The sequence below is a fragment of the Phocoena phocoena genome, chromosome 15 (genome assembly GCF_963924675.1).
Source record: "Phocoena phocoena chromosome 15, mPhoPho1.1, whole genome shotgun sequence".
NCBI classification, from domain to species: domain Eukaryota; kingdom Metazoa; phylum Chordata; class Mammalia; order Artiodactyla; family Phocoenidae; genus Phocoena; species Phocoena phocoena.
This window is the reverse complement of record NC_089233.1, coordinates 38,314,510-38,334,036: the sequence shown is the minus strand read 5'-3', so window position 1 is coordinate 38,334,036 and position 19,527 is coordinate 38,314,510. Positions and strand designations below refer to the sequence as shown.

At 47.8% G+C, this 19,527-nt stretch overlaps 1 protein-coding gene across 2 annotated transcripts in view; it reads right to left on the bottom strand.

Moving 5' to 3' along the window:
• Nucleotides 1-1,130: 1,130 nt before the first annotated feature.
• The window catches only part of LUC7L (LUC7 like), a 36,306-nt gene continuing 17,909 nt past the window's right edge, over nt 1,131-19,527 (bottom strand). The window contains exons 4-10 of one of the 2 annotated variants that reach the window (XM_065892072.1): nt 13,418-13,528; nt 12,364-12,507; nt 8,125-8,301; nt 5,711-5,799; nt 2,756-2,785; nt 2,191-2,358; nt 1,131-1,472 (exon numbers count right to left, since the gene is read on the bottom strand). In XM_065892072.1, the coding sequence (XP_065748144.1) occupies nt 1,331-1,472; nt 2,191-2,358; nt 2,756-2,785; nt 5,711-5,799; nt 8,125-8,301; nt 12,364-12,507; nt 13,418-13,528 (861 nt within the window). In that variant the 3' untranslated portion in view covers nt 1,131-1,330. Of the gene's footprint in view, nt 1,473-2,186; nt 2,359-2,755; nt 2,786-5,710; nt 5,800-8,124; nt 8,302-12,363; nt 12,508-13,417; nt 13,529-19,527 lie in introns of those variants that run through there. The other variant, XM_065892073.1, reaches the window with a different exon arrangement.

The window sequence follows — 19,527 nt, the reverse complement described above, 5'->3', positions numbered from 1 at the left end:
CAGGCCCTCCTGGGCGTCTTGACCCCAGCGCCACCTGCTTTCTGGCTGGGACCCCAGGCCTCCTAAGTACAGGGACACCATCTGCCCTCTGCCTCTTCAAAACCACCCCTCTACGGACAGTGGCCACCACAGTGATTGCCACTCAACTGTAGACTCACAAATGGTTACAGTGGTAAATGTATGTGTACTGCACGACAATAAAAACAGGACAAAACCCCAAAACATCCCTTCCGGAGGTGACGAATGGAGGTGTGAGGAGCTGTGCAGCCCTGCCCCGGCTTCCCGCTCAGTCCAGCCCCCGCCGTCACAGGCCAGGCTACACCGTTGAGTCGGGAACCCATGACCATAGCCCTCACTCCCTTTGCCTCTACCCTCCCAGGAGACTTTTACACCCCCTGCCCTGCCCCCGACCCAGGCTTTCTGCCAACTTGTATCCACTTCCCACCTGGGAGGGCACACCTCCACCCACCTATCAGACAGATACTCACCCCTGGCTTCCCAGTGGTCTCCCACTGTGAGCAGGGTTATGTTCCAGCATGTTCTGGCCCAGCCAGAAGCTCCCTCCAAAAATACCCCCACAAAAGTGAAAACAAGAAAAGAGCTCCCAGTTATACTTTTCTGAAGGGCTCACTTTAGCAATACGAGCAAAAGGGCTGAGGGAGAGTGGGTAACACCACCAGGCCCCCCAAGGGTGAGTCAAACCACACCTGACCCCAAAGTCAGCATGCCCCCCTCTGAAGACCTCATGGCTGTCGTGCAGATACTATGCACGGGTCTTTCTTGGCCCTAAGTAACTCCAAGAGGGGAAACTGTAGTTCATCTGAGCTCGAGTGCCATGCTGAGGCTGCTTACCACAAACCAGACAGGCAGTCCTCTGTAAGAGTGCAGCTCAGACTTCAGAAAGACACGTGGAGCCCACAGAGCAGACGGCCGGGCACATCCGGCCCCAGCCAGTCTGGGTGTTGGAGGTGCACAGCACATCATATGCCAAAAGTCAAAGGGGAGTCCAACGTAAGTCACATTTCTAAGCTCAAGTCAGATGACCCCTGGTGTGTCCCCCAACCTGTGGAAGCCACGGCGAAGTCTAGCACACCAGGGACAGGAGAGACTGCACCGCGGCCGTCAGGAAGCAGTCTGTCAGGCTATTTATTCCCACTTGACATAACCCAGAACACAGGAGCAACTCTGTACATCTCGAGAAACTCACAGCTAGCTCCAAAACAATAGAAATGGTAAACTACAAAAGATGAGTTGTATTCAGCAAATATAAAGGGTAACGTTAGGCTGTGTCAAACATGTATCGGACTATTTACAGCGCCTGGGTGTGGGTTCAGATCTCGCCGGCCTCCTTTTCCTCCGACCTCCGTGACGCAGTCTTTCCATTGGTGCTCTCAAGCCTCCAGTCGGTGGCCCCCCGCTCACTCCGCCCGCGCTCCCAGGACTCCTCCCTTGAGGCCCGCTCTCTGGAGAACCTGGGAAACAGGAACCAGAGGCTCAGCAAGGGCTGGCCCTCCCTCCTGGCTGCTCCTCAGGCACTGACACCTTGGACCCTCAGCATCAGGCCAGGTAAGGGTAGGACCCACCACGGCTGGAATGGCCCTAGCAGACCAGAGGGTGCCAGGCCTGCCGTCTTGTGCCCAACCCACTGCCCAGGGAGGGCTGGGCAGCCACTAGAAAGTGACATCTGCAAAGGTTTCTAGTAACAGGAAAAGCTTTCACTATAATGTGAACACTGCAAAGGAAAATACAACAAGAGTCCACACATGGAATACGATCCATTATGTAAAAACACAATGGAAAAAAAGATATTTAAAATTCATCACACCAAAGCTAACAGTGGTCGTCTCTGAATATGATCATTAGTGGTGTTTTTTTGTTGTTGCTGTTTTTCCTTTAAAAAACCACAACAGAGGTAAGCAGGGCTAGTCAGGGGCTCTGTGTACCAAAGTGACAGTGAGTGTGCAGCCCCTGAGCATGGCCATGCCCATGTGCGACCACCTCCTCAGCCTCTCAACCGTCCCAGCCCTGAAGCCATCTGCCCTCGGCTTAGGGCTGTCAGTGCCCTGGGCCCCATTCAGGACTCCTCAAGGCCCTACCACTCTGTCCCACAGATGACAGACCCCCACACCCTGGCACACAAAGAAAGGGTTCACTCCTGGATGCAGCTACTGAAGGAGTCAGAGTAGTTACTTGTATTTCGAACTCCGGTCCCTGGATGCCCGGCGGTGGCCCCGGCTGTGGCTCCGGGAACGGCTTCGGTGGCGCCGGTGTCTGTCTCGGGACCGGGACCGGGACGACTTCCGCCGCTCTCTGGAGGTAGATCTTGACCGCCTCCGACGCCGGTCCCGGGAGCGCGACCTGCAGCAGATGTTCTGCTGATGCTTTACTGTTATCTCCCCTCCTCCCACAAACTTACAACTTGGGTTCACAATAATCCCACCAACTACTCTCTGGTAACTACGGCCAGACCCTTCCCGCTGACGCTTCCTGTACATTGGCCAGGAAACTCCCGTCTGCCCAGCAGGCCCCAGCAGCGCCCTGACTGCCCCTCTCATTGACAGTGGGTCCCCACTCCCACGCTGCACTAAGCCCCAGCCAACGCCAGCTACAAACGGGACTGGAGTCTCACCCACGTCCTGTGCCCTTCATGAGCCAGACCTGACCACCAGATAGTAACTGTGAAGCTATAAAGGTTAAGTATTAAGTGCATATAGAAAAGAACATCTCACTGAGAACACATAAATGGAAAACCTACCTCCTGCGATCTCTGGTTCTTGATCCAGACCTAAAATGGAAAAAAAGATGAACAATTTCCCAAAAACAGCTCCATCCCTTACAGCTGAGGGGAGGTGCCTCAAGTTCACGTGGTGAAGGAGGGCCGACTTCCCAGAGGACCTGCTATAAGGCCCACCTCCAGCCCCAGCTGCTTGGAGGCAGAACGCAGAGATCAGCACCCAGGGGTCCATGCTGCACTGAGTTGAACCAGTGGCTCTGCAAACTCTTCACAGTGGACACCACCTCAGCTACACAGATAGTCACATGGCAGGTGCAGGGCTGGGCAGGACACCCAAGTTGCAAACACAGGTTCACTGCCAGTGAGTGTCACATGAGCTCCCTGGGAAACATTATACAACCAACAACTAAGAAATGCACTTTACAATGAGGTCTCATTTCATTCCAAGCAGAAATTTACAAGATCGCCACCAACATGTGCTCAAGGAGGAAGTGACAAAAGATGCTCACACATCATGTGGCTGGAGGGTGATCTGACAAAGCCTCTTGAAAAGCAATTTTTGTAACACCTACCAATATTTATATATTATATTCCTTTATCCCAGGAATTCTAAGGAATTTTATAAACCCTCAAACTCATACAAAGATGGTCACTAGATTACTTGTTCAAAAATAGTTTCATAAAAACTTAATCAAAAATTTTTTTTAAAAAGCAAAGGCTTTGGGCTTCCCTGGTGGCACAGTGGTTGAGAGTCCGCCTGCCGAGGCAGGGGATGCGGGTTCGTGCCCCGGTCCGGGAAGATCCCACATGCCATGGAGCGGCTGGGCCATGAGCCATGGCCACTGAGCCTGTGCGTCCGGAGCCTGTGCTCCGCCAACGGGAGAGGCCACAACACTGAGAGGCCCGCGTACCGCAAAAAAAGAGAAAAAAAAGCAAAGGCTTTAAAAAACATAAAAAGCAAAGGCAACAAAAGCAAAAGTCAACAAGTGGGACTACATCAGACTAACAAGCTTCTGCGCAGTGAAGGAAACCATCAACAAAATGAAAAGGCAACCTACTGAACAGGAGAAAATATCTGCAAATCATGTATCTGATAATAGGCTAATATCCAAAACACAAAAAGAACTCTAAACAGAAGGGGGAAAAAAAAAAGGTAAAAACATGGGCAGAGGACCTGAATAGACATTTTGTCAAAGAAGACATACAGATGGCCAACAGGCACATAAAAAATTGCTCAACGTCACTATTCAGCAGGGAAAAGCAAATCAGAACCATAATGAGGTATCACCTCACACCTGTCAGAATGGCTGTCATCAAAAAGACAAGAAATACACTTGTTTGTGAGGATGCAGAAAAACGGGAATCTCTGTGCACTGTTGATGGGAATGTAAATTGGTGCAGTCACTACGGGAAACAGAAAGGAGGTTCCTCAAAAAATTAAAATGGAACTACAATATCCAGAAATTCCAATTCCGGGTATTTTTACCTAAAGGAAATGAAATCACAATCTTGAAAAGATAGCTGCACCCCCATGTTCACTGCAGCATTATTTACAGTAGCTTAAACATGGTAACAACCTAAGTGTCCACTGATAGATGAATGGATAAAGATGATGTGGTTGTACGTATACAGTGGGATGTTATTCAGCCACAAAAAAGATGGAATCCTGCCATGTGTAACAATATAGATGGACCTTGACAGCATTATGGTAAGTGAAATAAGTCAGACAGAAAAAGATAAATACTGTATGATCTCAGTTATATGTGAAATCGAAAAACACCCAAACCCATAGATACAGAGAACAGACTGGTGGTTGCCAGAGGTAGGGAAATGGGGGTGGACAAAAGGGGTGAAGGTGGGAGAATAAAAGGATATAGTTAATTACAGCACCGTAGTAGGGACTTTGTGTAGCCTTCAAGAGCACAGCTGCTATGGGAAGGTCTCACATGTGGAGGGTTCCACATATACCCATGCACACAACATGTCCAGCGACTGTCGTCACCTCTGTGTCTTTTTACTTAATATATTTTTACACTGTTTTGAGTCTATTTATAATCAGAATCTGTTAGATAGTTAAAATAATGAAAAGAAACACAAAAGATACAATAAAGGATTATTTGTCCTGAGTTATTCACTAAGGAATTCCTCCAGGAAAGCCCAGTTTCTGTGCCCAATATGAAAGCGTGGTTACTCGGCGCTCCAGCCTCTTCCTTGAACTCTGACCAGACCCACTGTCTCCACCTGCATGTCTCTTAGGCTGAAGGGATGTCTCTTAGGCTCAAATATGGCCACAGCCAAATTCTCCTCCCCACCTCCTCCTCATCCCAACACACCATTCCCAGTCTCCCCACCGCCATAAGCGGCCACTCCTGGTCAGAAGCCCTGAGCCAGCTCCACTCCCCCTTTGCACAACTCGCTCTGTCCACTAGCAAATCCTATCAGCTCCACCCCCAGAACACATCATTCCCTCCTGGCCCTCACAGGGTTCGAACTGCCACCTCCTTGGCCTGGACCCCAGCTAGCTCACGTTCTCTCTGCTTCCACCCTACCACCCATGAGCCTGGGCCCACACCGGAGCCCGCCCCTGGTGGGTCCTGCCCACAGCAGGCATGGCGGCGTGAGAGCATGTTCCTCTCTGGTGTCCCAGTTCCTGCCTGTCCTGCTGGTCAAGGGCTGCTCCACAGGAGGTGCTGTGACAGGTCCCCCTCCACCCCTGCCAGGGAGTCCACATCTTTCTAGGTAAGCATCAGGTGGCCACAGCTGCTCGAGCGGCTTGGGTGTCCTGTCCACACCACACAGCTGTGCACACAGGTCCTCCTGGACCAGCCAGAACCTCGCTTGACTGAACGTGCTATGTGTTTGCTTATTTTTCTTTTAAGAGCCACCCAGGTAACTGGCAGACCTCAACTGTCAAGGGCAGTAAATATGCAGTGCTGCCAGGAAGAAGTGGGGTGTCCTCAGGTCGCATGTGCTCACCTCCTGCTCAGTCGTTCTTCCCGCTCCCTCTCCTCTCTCCTCCTCAGCCGATCCTGATTTCTCTTCTCCTGCTTTTCAGCCACAGTTTTCTAAATAAACAAAGAATAGGAAGATGGGGGAGGAACAAGTCACACACTAGAGTGAACATTATTGAACAAAGCACCTTTATGTGACCTCAATACTGGCAATTTAAGAACCTAAGAGAAACTCAGGAAACAGGAACACATTCTTCATAAAACCTCTTAAACAATGGAAAATACATGGGGAAAAAAAACGCTTTATCATTTTACAAGTTCAGTGACAAACTACATATCCTAAGTGCTGTACATCTAAGTCACAGAAATTTTATCATATTGCTCAAATCAATCCATAAATTTAATTTTTTTACCCCAAGGAGACTCCACAAACTTCATGTAAAAGAGAAAACATGTATCTGACCAAATCCATCTTGCTGCGGGAGCCAATCTGCCCTGCCAAGTTGCAGCCTGTCCCGGGGTGCTGGCGGGGCTTCCTGGGGACAGCAAGCTCCACACGTCCCATCAGGCTGGGTCGTGGTGAGCACAGTGGACAAGGAAGGCAGACAGGCAGGAGGTGGCCTAGCAACCCCCCTGCCAGAGCACCATCCACTGGCTAGCTCAGAGCACCCCAAAATCAACTCGGAGCCTTTCAATGCCCCCCCTCACGCTGCTGAGGGGAAGGCCCTGAGGGGGAGGAACTTAGAGCCAGGAGACAAAGGCCCGAGAGGGCATAAAGGGTGACCTTAAATCTCAGTTCGGATGGGAGCCAGGCCCCAGGAAGAGAAGGCGTGGCCAGGACAAGGAGAGGCCGAGAACCGGCCTATGGGCTGGCATCACCTCCTTCCCAAACCCTCCCCACTCCCTAAAACACTAGGTTCCCCCACCTGAGGAAAGTCCTCACTCTTCTCACCCTGCATCCACCTTGGAGCATGGCCCAGGGGGTGCATAGCCCAGGGCGGATGCACACCTCCAGTACCACTGGGAGTGAAGCCATCTCTGATTAGGGCACACAACTCCCACCTTCCTTATCGTTAAGAGGTGCACTTCCAAATACATTTTCTGTTGATAGTTTAGCAGCTATTTATCAAAATCTGTAACTTAGTTGGGTTGTTCTATCAACTATATACTGCTCATAACTGCAATGACAATACAGGACTTCTAGATCAAGTGAATACTTAAATTCTAAAGGTTTCAATGTATTCTGAAGCAAAGGTACATCTTAAGAAAAAAACAAAAGGCTTTCAGATATAAGAAACATTAGGACAAAATTCTGGGGTGTTATGGAATGGGAAGACAATTTAAAGGAAATTCCCTAAGGAGCAGATTTTTAATGGGGATGGTAGTTGACACCAAATTGTTATTTACATTCTACTGACTACATATAAAATATTTTTACGTGTTTTATACCCATAAATTTATAAGAAAAAAATTCCAACTTAAAAATGTGTGACAAAGAATATCATTTTTCAAAATTCTACTGGGAGCACAGGAGCAAATGTTTCAAGACCAGTGCTGAGACTGCCACCCAGCTCCCTCTCCCAGGGCCGAGTCGTACATCACTTATGGGGGACCATCCTTGGATGCAGGGCCCTGCCACCCGCTGCTCCTTCCTGGGGGCACACAAGGCCCAAGGCCTTGACTATCGTGGTGTCCTACAGTCAGGTGCCACGTGTCTGTCCTTCCAATAGATTTCAGGTGTCCGGATAAAAGGCCTGCCACATTTCCCAGCATCTCATCATAGGGTCCCAGTACACAATTAGGGAAAGCACCATCCATTTGAAGAAGACAATTCAAAATATCACAAACTTATTTAATCTTCCTCCTTGGCATTCCGTACCCAAGATGTCGAATGTTGTAGAGCTTAACCCAGAACAAGGCGGAGCCCCGAGGAAGGGACACAGGCATCCAGCAGTGGGGCAGGGCTATCAGAAAATGCCCCATCACCTTCTCATCCTTCTAGCCAGTCCACCCTCCATGTGTCCGCCTCCGTCCAAGAAAAAAAACTGCAGACTACTGGCTCTTTCCCATCACCAACAGAAGTGTTTTCAGAGGGGTACGAGAACTCTCTGTACCGTGGGACTGAATTCTGCCATTTTCCTCTGTAAACAAGGGGTAGCAGACTAAATAAATATCCCGGGCTCTGCTGGATTCTGAGATCTTAGATCTCTTGTGGGAACATATGGATGAAATCTGAGTAGTTCACTGTAAAACTCAAGTATAAAACCAAGGCATGATCTTAGAATCAGAACAGAAGGTTTTCAGTACCTCCACCAAACCCCCTCCCCCAAAAAACAAAACAAAAACAAAAAAGAACACAAGGTTTTCTAAAAGCAAAGAGATGTAAAGACAATCAGAAAACTTCTCGGGTTTCTTCAGAAACACAACACATTAACATACCCTTAACTGATCGAGCTTCTCACGGATCTGAATGAACCCCAAGTGTAACTTGCCCCCGAAGTGGTCTGCAAGACGACGGTCATTGTCATGGAGACCAAGGTAGGCTGAACAGACTTCACAAACACGCAGCTTCTGCTGCTGAAAACTGGATGCAGGCATGGAATTCCTGTATTCTTCCTGGAGAATGGGAAGAGAGTGAGAGTCAAATGTCACTGTCTACTCAGCCCCTAAAATGGAAGTATGTGAAGGGACTACAGAGATGACTTTTTTTTTTTTTGGCTATGTGGCATGTGGGATTGAACCCGGGGGTCCTGGCAGTGAAAGTGCCAAGTACTAAGTACTAGACCACCAGGGAATTCCCTAGAGATGACTTTTATTTTTTTTTTAATGTTTTATTTATTTTTTGGCTGTGTTGGGTCTTCGTTGCTGTGCGGGCTTTCTCTAGTTGTGGCGAGCGGGGGCTACTCTTCCTTGCGGTGGCTTCTCTTGTTGCGGAGCACGGGCTCTAGGTATGCGGGCTTCAGTAGTTGTGGCATGCAGGCTCAGTAGTTGTGGCGCATGGGCTTAGTTGCTCCACAGCATGTGGGATCTTCCCAGACCACGGCTCAAACCCGTGTCCCCTGCACTGGCAGGTGGATTCTTAACCACTGCACCACCAGGGAAGTCCGAGATGACTTTCAAATACATAAAAACTGAATCGTTTACAAAGCTTCAGATTCTTGTAACCAGCCCAATTTTAACTGCTTAAGAAATGAACTACCAGTCATGATTTCAAAGCAACAAGGGGTATTCAGAACACTCAGACACACAGGATGCTGTGTGTGCTAAAAGGCTAGCAGGGAAGATGAGTCCCTGCTATGGTGGAGAGCTCTGCAAAGACGAAAGAAACAAGAGGGGAGAATCTTCAACAGGGGTCTTAAAAAACAAACAAAAAACCTAAACCAAAGAGACGAGCAAAAAACACAGGAGTATCTACGGAGATTGTCCCAATGTTCAGGAAACTGTATCCCAATGCAGCTCCAAAAGCTAAAATTTGGAAGGACAAATACATTAGACACTCTCTTCAAAGGAGGAAGTGTGCCAAATGGAACAAAGCACACTCCCTCCTGCAGCCAGTGCAGTCTGAGTCTAATCCTAAGAAGTCACTAGGGACTTCCCTGGTGGCGCAGTGGTTAAGAATCCGCCTGCCAATGCAGGGAACATGGGTTTGAGCCCTGGTCTGGGAAGATCCCACATGCCGCAGATCAACTAAGCCTGTGCGCCACAACTACTGAGCCTGCGCTCTAGAGGCCGTGAGCCACAACTACTGAGCCCGCACGCCACAACTCTGAAGCCCGCACGCCTAGAGCCCATGCTCCACAACAAGAGAAGCCACTACAATGAGAGGCCCACGCACTGCAATGAAGAGCAGCCCCCACTCACTGCAATTAGAGAAAGCCTGCGTGCAGCGACAAAGACCCAATGCAGCCAAAAATTAATTAAAAAAAAAAAAAAAAGTCATTCGGCTTCAAAGCAAAATACACAAAACACAAAAGAAAATGAACCAGAACATGGTTACTGCCGCTTGTGCTCAAGTTAAAACATTCCTTCAAACTCTAGGTTTAAGAAATGCATTTCAATAATCATTTGCCCTTAAAGGGAAGACTGAATGTAGTAATCTTCCATTAATTCACACATTCAAAATGTTCCCTAGGAAATGCAAATCAAAATAAGACATCACATCACTCACTAAACCAGCAAAGGTACAGAAAGGCACTCTAGTGCCCAGGACCCCCACTGTCCTTACTCCGGCCACTGTCCCCATCCTCAGCACCTGAGGGCCCCCCATAGGCCTTCCTCAGAACTACAGGACAGAACAGGATGGGGTAGGGTGCTCTTCCCCCCCTTAGCAGGAGGCAAGGCTGTCTCGTCATCCTAAGAAATGATACAGAGAGGTGCTGCGTACTCTTTACCCAGTTTCCCCCAATGGTTCTATCTTTAAAAACTATAGCACAACATCACAGAAAGAACACTGAGTGATACAGTCAAGGTTCAGAACATCCATCACCACAAAGGTCCTGCCTGCTGCCCCTTCACAGCCACACCCACTTCTCTGACTCCTGGTGACCACCAATCTGCTCTCCATTCTTATGGTTTGGTCATTTTAAGAATGTTATATAACAGATCCACATAGTATTTAACCCTTTGGGATTGACTATTTTCACTCAGAATAATTACAATTGATTTTGAAAGAGATTAGAGGAAGGCATTCAAAGTTTTACAACTACAGAGAGGGGCAGAATAATATCACAAATAGTGTACCCACCATATTCAGCACTTCTGCTTAAGGTTTCTGTTTTTCTTTTAATGAAAGATATAGAACATTATGATGGAAATTCAGTTCCTGATGTTTCCCTCTCTAGTGTCTGTTCTCTCCCTCCCCAGAGGCATTCGTGTGCGTTCAGCATAATCTTCAGTGCTGTCTCTGTACTTCAATGCACATGTGGACCCATAAACCATGTGTGCACCTGGGGTATTCAGAAGTCCTGTGTCAGCACTACAGGTCTTTCTCCCACCTGTGTTGCTGGAGAGCTCTCTCCAGGATGTTGCAGGCAGATGTGTTCAGTTCGTTCACTGCTGCAGGACTCCATTTCAGGGGCACATGGCTGTTTGTCCATGGGTGGTTTTCCAGGTTACCGACGGCTGCTCATTTTATCAGTTCTGCTGTGAGCGTCCTTGCACCTGCCTTCTAGCAAGGATGCTTGGAGTCCTGGGCACAAGTTGCCATGGGTCCCCTATCCTGCTGCCCTCTTGGCTGTCTGCAGACATCCAAGTGGTGAACCCCACATCTACAATCATTCAGCCTATGCATAAATCTCGGAGCCATCTCACGGGTTTCTGGTGTCTGCTCTGCTCTTCAAAGCAGGAAGGCTTGGCCTCAGGACTCGCTAAGAGGCCGCAGAGCTTCCTTCCTGACCCTCTGGCCTTTCTGCTGGAGCTGTCAGCAACCGAGGGAGCCTGACTTTTTTTTTTACATGTAAACATAAATTTCCCATTTAAGTACACAGGGGTTTAGTATACAGCCGTGTAGGATTTCTACGCAGGACTTGCGACTCTTCATGCACATGTCATTGCCTGAGTGGGCCTCGCTCGAACACCCACAGGCAGTCAGCAGGACTCGTGTATTCAGCTGAGAATTGTTGTGTCATCGCTGAGCTGCTACTATGTATCAGGCACCATGACAAGCCGGGGGTGCAGCAACAACCAAAACCAGCCCTGCACTGGGGCACCGCCCACTCCACCATCTCACCTCTACCCACCATTCTGAGAACCTTCTCATCTGGTCTCAGCTAAGGGCCTTCCAGGGTCCCTCTGTCCTACCTGGACACACCCTGCACCCCCCAAGTGCACCCATCTTCATCAGAATTAATCTTATCCGTTGCTCACATTCCTTTCTGCCTGGCCCCCCTCCCCACAGCAGTATCATCTCCAACAGGAGAGGGAGTCTTCCGGCTTGCTCACAACTAGAGAAGTGCCTGGCCCATAGCTGGAGTATGACAAGCACTTACTAAAGGAACACACCTGCCCCGTCTTCCTCTGACTACCATTCCCACCGTTCTCGAAGCCTACCCAAGCCATCTCCGATTCCAGCAGTGAGATTTGAGAACCAGGGAGTATGCAACAGAGGAAATCATCTAGGAGGAAAACGGTTGTCACCGATACAGACATTGAGTCCCTGACTCAGCTTCTCCACCACACAGCAGTGTGTCCTGGCCTGGCAGCCTAGCGGACACCACCTGGGTACCACCCGCAACCTGCATGGGTCTCTCTACTGAGGACACAGTGTCACTAAGCACCAGGCCTCACTGTACATAGCATCTGCAATGCAAGTCTGGCCCAATTACACCAGGTGAACACCCACCACGCTGCCCCCTCCCTGGGAGCCAGATGGACAGACGGCAGGTGCTCACTAACACTCCTCCGCTGACTGTTATACTCAGGACGCACTCTACAGGTGGGAATAATGCGCAGAGCTGGCAAGTGCCTAGTCTGAGGCCACACGGGGTCACAGGGGCAGAGTGAAGACACAAACCTCAGTGTGTGCTGACTCTAAACCGTACAATCCTGACAATATACCACCTTATTTCCAACTCCTTCCCAATATGTATACAAAAAAAGAAGGCATGGCTTAATCTTAGCCCAAAAGGTCAACTCTGGAGTTACTACTTCCTCCCTCTCTAAGACATTTTTGTCACCAACCTCAGCTTCTTTTTTCTTTGCACGGACTTTCTCCACTTCCATAAGAATCTTCTGGGATTCATCCACATTTCCTTCAGCTCCTAGCTGTTCAGCTTTAGCAAGAAGCTTCCCTATTTCTTCGTTCAACTCATGTACTTTTTCTGCCTACGAGAGAGAAACAATCAGGTAAGGAGACATCTAAAAACAACAGATTTTTTAATGCAAAGAAAACGAGTGTTTCTCTTGTTGCATTTCTGGTCTGTTCCACTGAAAATATTAGAACAGCTGGAAACCCTCACTGATGACATGTGAATTCTAACAATTACGACATCCTTAACACCACCACTGAGACTGATCATAACTAGACCTGTGCACCACGTTCCAATAAAAGCAGTGGCACCGCTGTTACTGCCAACAGGTTGCAGGGACCATCATGTGGGTCAGCTTCTAGACCATCTCTTTTTATGCCTTCTATTACAGTTCAATCTTCTGGGTAAGGGTAAAAAAATGCATGGGTCTAAATGCATACACTTATACTGTAAGCAAAATGCCTAATTATTGGGATTTGCTTTCAGAAATAAAACGGCACCGTTGATCCAGTTTGCAACTGTCTATTTCCTAAGAAATGCTTTTATAAAACTGAAAGGAAAAAAGACACTGAAGAGAGTTCCACTGAAGAGACAAGGGTCATCCAGATGACACACAGGCCAATTTCACACAGATCTACTTTCTTCTTCCGTGATATGGATGCACCACAGTTTAACCATTTCCCTGCTAACTTTTCTCATTTCCTGTTTTATGTAGGAATGTTAAAAAAAAAAAAAACTAAAACATACGCACACGTGCGCACACACATACACCAAAAAACAAAACAAAACAAACAAAAAAAACCCACACGCACAGTGTGGGGAGGGGCTAAGAGCTCAGCGACGGCCTTCCCTCCTCACTGGGAACAGCCAAGGCAGTGGGTACCATCCACCCCAAAGATGCACACTCAGCAGTGACCGTGACTGCTAGGCCGGTGGCAGCCCAGTTCTTACGACAACAATGTGAGGTGAAGGCCTCCCCAGCATACCTTTGCGGAAACTTCTGCACTGATCTCCTCCTGCGTCTCTGCCAGCCGCTTCTTGGCAAGCTCAGTTCTCCGATCACACTCAGCAATAAAGGACTCCAAGTGATCCATCGCCTAGCTCAGGAGAGGCAGAGAGCTACAGTCAGTGACATGCCTACGACCTCAGAACTCACGTGTTCGATAGGAAATAACAGTCCTGGGTTGGTTCTTAAAGCCTGTAGGTTCAGTGGGAAGATCTGAAGCTACACTACAGCTAAAATGTCCACAATCACATTCAATTAAGGGGCTCTGTTAAACCAAATGACCACTCAAAAGCATGTCTTCTCATCTGATTTATTTATTTCCAAAATTTGTAAAAGAACCCCCATCCCTCAACAACGTTTCCAAGAAATTTCTGAGGAAAATTAAAACACCTGGCCATAACTAACAGTGGTCTCTGAGGGTCAGAAAAGGCTGGACTGAGCTAATGTCAGAGGCCCTCTCCTGGTGAGTCGTGGGAGATGCAGATGATGTACTCACTGGTCTTTGTGAGCCACGTAAATATTATTCCCTCATGTTCTGAGGGTAGAGTTCCCCCTTCCACCTCAAAACAAAACAATAGAACAAATGTTACTGAGAGCTGTGAACACGTTTAGTTATTGCCCACCGTCTAAAGTAGCGGGAAAACTGGTTACTACTTACCCAAAAAGGTAAAGGAAAAGACACTCTGAAAAGAGTTGGTGGGAATCAATAAAATACCAATTAATAAGCAGTCACATATGCTAAGCACTTAATTTGCCGTAATTAGTCAAAGGCCCCAACATAACTTCAGATAAACATACAAACAGGACGTCACTCTCCCAACTGTCAGGCTAGGACCAGTGATAAGTAGCACCTCCCAAGTTGCTGAAGTCAGCATCATGTTACATAGACAGCAAGTGAGGTTAGCAGTGGATGACCGGGTTAGACAGGGTGAATGATCCACCGCTGAAAAATAGAGAAAGGAAAGTTCTGGGTGGAAATGATAATAAGGCAGGTGAAAGTTAGGCCAACGGACCAAGGAGTGATAATCTATGTCTCTTCCTCCAAATATGGTCAGGACAGAGCACTCCTCAAGGATTGGTGTGACACTGGAATGGACAGTAGGGACACTGGAGAGGATTACAGTCCCCTCTTTTCAAATAAATGCATACTTGGGAGTAGGTCAAGACAGGGAAGAGGCTCGTGATGGTGCCAAGCCCCACTGCCCACAAGGCCAACTCCCAGATTTCACTCCGCACACTTGGAACTCAGGACCTCTTTCCTGTCATTGGTCCCCAAATATTCTCAATAAACATTTCACTATGTTCAAATCAAACGAGCAGGAAAGCCAATGACTGGCATTTGTTTGCATGCATGCACTGCATTTCCTGGAAGTATGTCAAGTTGACCAGCTCTGCTGACAAGGTGGGGGCTTGCCAGGATCAGAGCGCCAGTGAGCTGACTCGGGTCACGTACCATCTGTGCTCACCTGGAACAGCAGCTCCTAACAGACCAGCCTGAGAGGTGCAAGGGTCATGCATGCACACGTGCTGAGACTTTGATGCAGAGTTCCTCTATTGTCTACCCAAAAAGAGGGATCTCACACCTGACACAGCCAGGGATCTGCTCAACAGGGGTTGAGTGGGGAATACACATTGACAGTTCTGCCAGTGCTTTTACCAATCAAGGCAACCAGCTGCATCGAAGCAAAATATAAACTGACTCAGACATCTGATAAGCTAAAAATTAAATGGTAAACTTCACAACACAGACTAGACATACTGCAGAGACGTCTCTTAACTGCCATGTTCTTTAAAACATGGCTCTGTCCTATTGTCCCTCCCTCTCTTCAATGTGCTTCTCAATTCCAGATTGGTTCCTAAATCAAAAAGCAGGTTTAGCGTTTCCCTGGTGGTACAGTGGTTAAGAATCCGCCTGCCAATGTAGGGGACACAGGTTTAAGCCCTGGCCCGGGAAGATCCCACATGCCGCGGAGCAACTAAGCCCATGCACAACTACTGAGCCTGCATTCTAGAGCCTGCAGGCCGCAACTACTGAAGCCTGCGCCCCTAGAGCCCGTGATCTGCCACAAGAGAAGCCACCACATGAGAAGCCCATGCACCGCCATGAAAAGTAGCCCCCTCACACTGCAACTAGAGAAAGCCTGCACGCAGCAATGAAGACCCAACGCAGCCAAAAAAAAAAAAAGCAGGTTTAAATGATTAAAAAAAAAAAAAAGTACTCAAATCTAAAAATTAAGTCCTAATCACAAGGTACCACTTACTAGGAAGTTATCCACCTTTGTAACTCAGGGGTGGTGTGATGAACCATGAACTACTCAGGGGGCCTGGGCACACCGCTGGCATAGGGGGCACACAGGTCTCACTGCCGCTGGAGGCTGTCCGTCCACACACAGGACCATGAGGTGCTCTCCCTGACCCTGCCTGCCTAGCAGCATCAGTGAGCCTAAGAGGAGCCCATGCTGTCAGCAGAACAGTCACAGCAAACGTGTGCCTCAATACAGCCACGCAGGGGCTCTCAAGGTACCCAATTTTCAGATGAAGAAATGGAGGCACAGTCTCCAAACTCCTGAGCGATGGCATCAGGATGCAAAGCCCCTTGTGGTTTGACTCCAAAGTACCTACACTTAGTCCTCACAGCTCTGAGGCAGTTTTCACCAGCCCAGTTTATAGAAAATAGAAAAGGGCAAAATAACTCGCCCAGGGTCACACAAGGACTCTCACCCAGGACCTGACTGGGAAAGCGTGACTGTCACACTGCACACCTACAGAGACCAGGTGTAAGCAGAACTGGTCCCATTAGTTGATATGGTGTGTTGCTCTGGAAACCTGTCAAATAAAACATCACAAAGCAAGACAATGTGGGGGAAAAGTGAACCATATTTTCACTGAATTAGAGAGAAGCAAATCTTTACATTTTCCACATGTGAACACTGAAGAAATGGGCTGCCCTGTAACCTTAATGTTCTGTGTGTCTGTGTTCAAGTTGAAAAACTTGAGATGTATCTATAGAGATGACCAATTCCCTCTCCTAGGGAATTCCATAACACTCTCAAGAAATCAAGGCCCGGCCCTGGTGCAGTCAGAATGAGGCTGTACTGGGCTAGAAGGAGCCAATGGTGAGGCACTTTCTCCCAGATAACCTGAATTTGGGGTGGAAAAGTGCCAGAGGTCTCAGCCATCAGCCCAAGCTGAGGGTCTAGGCAGTGAACACCTACACAGAGAAACACCTTTATGACAACCCTGTCAGGCCCACAAAGAAATACCTTTTTACACCTTTCTGATTGGCAAAAACTGAAAGTTTGGTAACTCGCTGCTCTGTTAGTAAAGATGTGAAAATGGGAACTCTCACACATCACTGGTGGGATCATACACCCCTCTGGAGAACTCCGTGACACTAACTACCAAAACGACAAAAGCGCATCCTTTCTGGGCCAACAGTCCCGCTTCTAGGGATCTTTCCTAGATACACTCACAATGTGCCAATGTGCAATGCAGCACTATGACCATCAACAGGGCATGGTCCTATAAAACAGACAAACATCCTGTGGAATACTACGTAGACACAAAAGGATGAAGTACACTATACAATAGGAAATAATCTCAAAGATATGCTGAAAACTTAAACCAAAAAAAAGGGAAGGGGGGCAGGTATAGAGCATGTGTACAGCAGACTACTATTTGTGTTTAAAAAAAAATAGAGGGTTTCCCTGGTGGCGCAGTGGTTAAGAATCCGCCTGCCAATGCGGGGGACACGGGTTTGAGCTCCGGTCCGGGAAGATCCCACATGCCGCGGAGCGACTAAACCCATGTGCCACAACTACTGATACTGCACTCTGGAGCCGGCAAGCCACAACTGCTGAGCCCACGTGCCACAACTACTGAAGCCTGCGCACCTAGAGCCTGTGCTCCACAACGAGAAGCCACTGTGATGAGAAGCCCACACACCGCAACGAAGAGTAGCCTCCGCTCACCACAACTAGAGAAAGCCTGTGCACAGCAACGAAGACCCAACACAGCCATAAATAAATAAAATTTATAAAAATAAAATAAAATAGAAAGTAGAGATACATGTCCCTCAGGTATCCACATAACCTCTGAAGGAAAGAGAAGAAACCGAACAACTGGTTACCTCTGGGGCCAACCAGGGGGCTAAAGAACAGAGAAAGAGGCAGGCTTCACAACATACCTTTCATATCTCAAACTCTTAATCACGTGAGTGTTTTACATGTTTTTAAGTTACTGACAGGACTTCCCTGGTGGTCCAGTGGTGAAGAGTCTGCCTTCCAATGAAGGTGATGCAGGTTCAATCCCTGGTCAGGGAACTAAGATTCCATATGCTGTGGGGAAACTAAGACTGCATGCCACAACTGGAGAGCCTGCGATCTGCAACTATTGAGCCTGTGTGCTGCAACTACTGAACACATGCGCCACAAAAAAGAGCCCGTGCGCTCCAAGAAAGATCCTGTGTGCCACAACTAAGACCCAATGCAGCCAAATAAATAAATAAATAAACAACTGACAAGCAGTAACCCTAGTGACATAACTGATCTAGGCAATAATCCTCAACTGCTGCTTGAAGCATGAGGCCAAAGGCTGATGGGGGCCTGTGCAACCAGGTCAGGCTGCCTGTGCCACCCAATTCCACAGACGTTTTGCCACCCGAGGTGACGCACCAGCCAGTGCCCGGCCCAGCCCCTGCACTACTCTGTCAAACGAGAACCTGATTCTGACCGTCAAGCTTCCAGATCTAACTCCCAGGTTATAGGAAGTTTCAAAGATAAAGGAAAACACATTAAAAAGACTGCATTATAAGGATGCAATCAGCAAAATCCAGGATATGAGACACTTAAAAATTAATTTCTTCAAACAGATTTAAAATGACTTACAATACATCCTAATGTGTGGCTCTTATTTTGAATTCTGAGTCAAACAAATGATCGTAAAAAAAATACTTTTTGAGATAGTCTGGGAAATTTGAGGACTTAGATAATGTTAAAAAATTATTTCTTAAATTACCAATACTTTAAATAAAATTATCTTCTAGATGTACTATTTGCAGTACTTACAGATGAAATTCTAGGTCTAGGAACTACTGTAAAATAATCCAGTGTGGAAAGACAAGAATAAAGATGAAATAAGAGTCTTCACGTCGGGCTTCCCTGGTGGCGCGGTGGTTGAGAGTCTGCCTGCTGATGCAGGGGACGCGGGTTCGAGCCCTGGTCTGGGAGGATCCCGCGTGCCGCGGAGCAACTGGGCCCGTGAGCCACAACTGAGCCTGCGCGTCTGGAGCCTGTGCTCCTCAACGGGAGAGGCCGCGACAGTGAGAGGCCCGCGCACCGCGATGAAGAGTGGCCCCCACTCGCCGCAATTGGAGAAAGCCCTCGCACAGAAACGAAGACCCAACACAGCCAAAAATAAATAAATAAAATAAAATAAAAAAAAAAATAAAACAAAGAGTCTTCACGTCAACAATCACTGAAAACTGGGAGATGAAACCCAGAGATCTCATTATATTATTCTGTTTACTTCTGCATGTTTATATTTTTCCTCAATGTATTTTTAGAAACAATGCTAATAAGATACAAACTACTATATACAAAATAGACAAACAAGGTCCTACTGTACAGCACAGGGAACTATATTCAGTATTTTGTAATAAACTATAATGGAAAAGAATCTGAAAAAGAATTTATATATATGTATAACTGAATCGCTTTGCTGTACACAAAAAACTAATGCAACATTGTAAATCAACTCTATTTCAGTTAAAAAAAAAACAACAACAAACAACATGCTAGTAAGGAGATTCTGTCATAACCAAATATAATACCAGATCTTTGTATGCAGAGTAAAGAGAACTTCAAAAGCCAATGGCAGGGCTTCCCTGGTGGCGCAGTGGTTGGGAGTCCGCCTGCCGATGCAGGGGACACGGGTTCGTGCCCCGGTCTGGGAGGATCCCGCGTGCCGCGGAGCGGCTGGGCTCGTGAGCCATAGCCGCTGAGCCTGCGCGTCCGGAGCCTGTGCTCCGCAACGGGAGAGGCCACAACAGTGAGAGGCCCGCGTAACGCATAAAAAAAAAAAAAAAAAAAA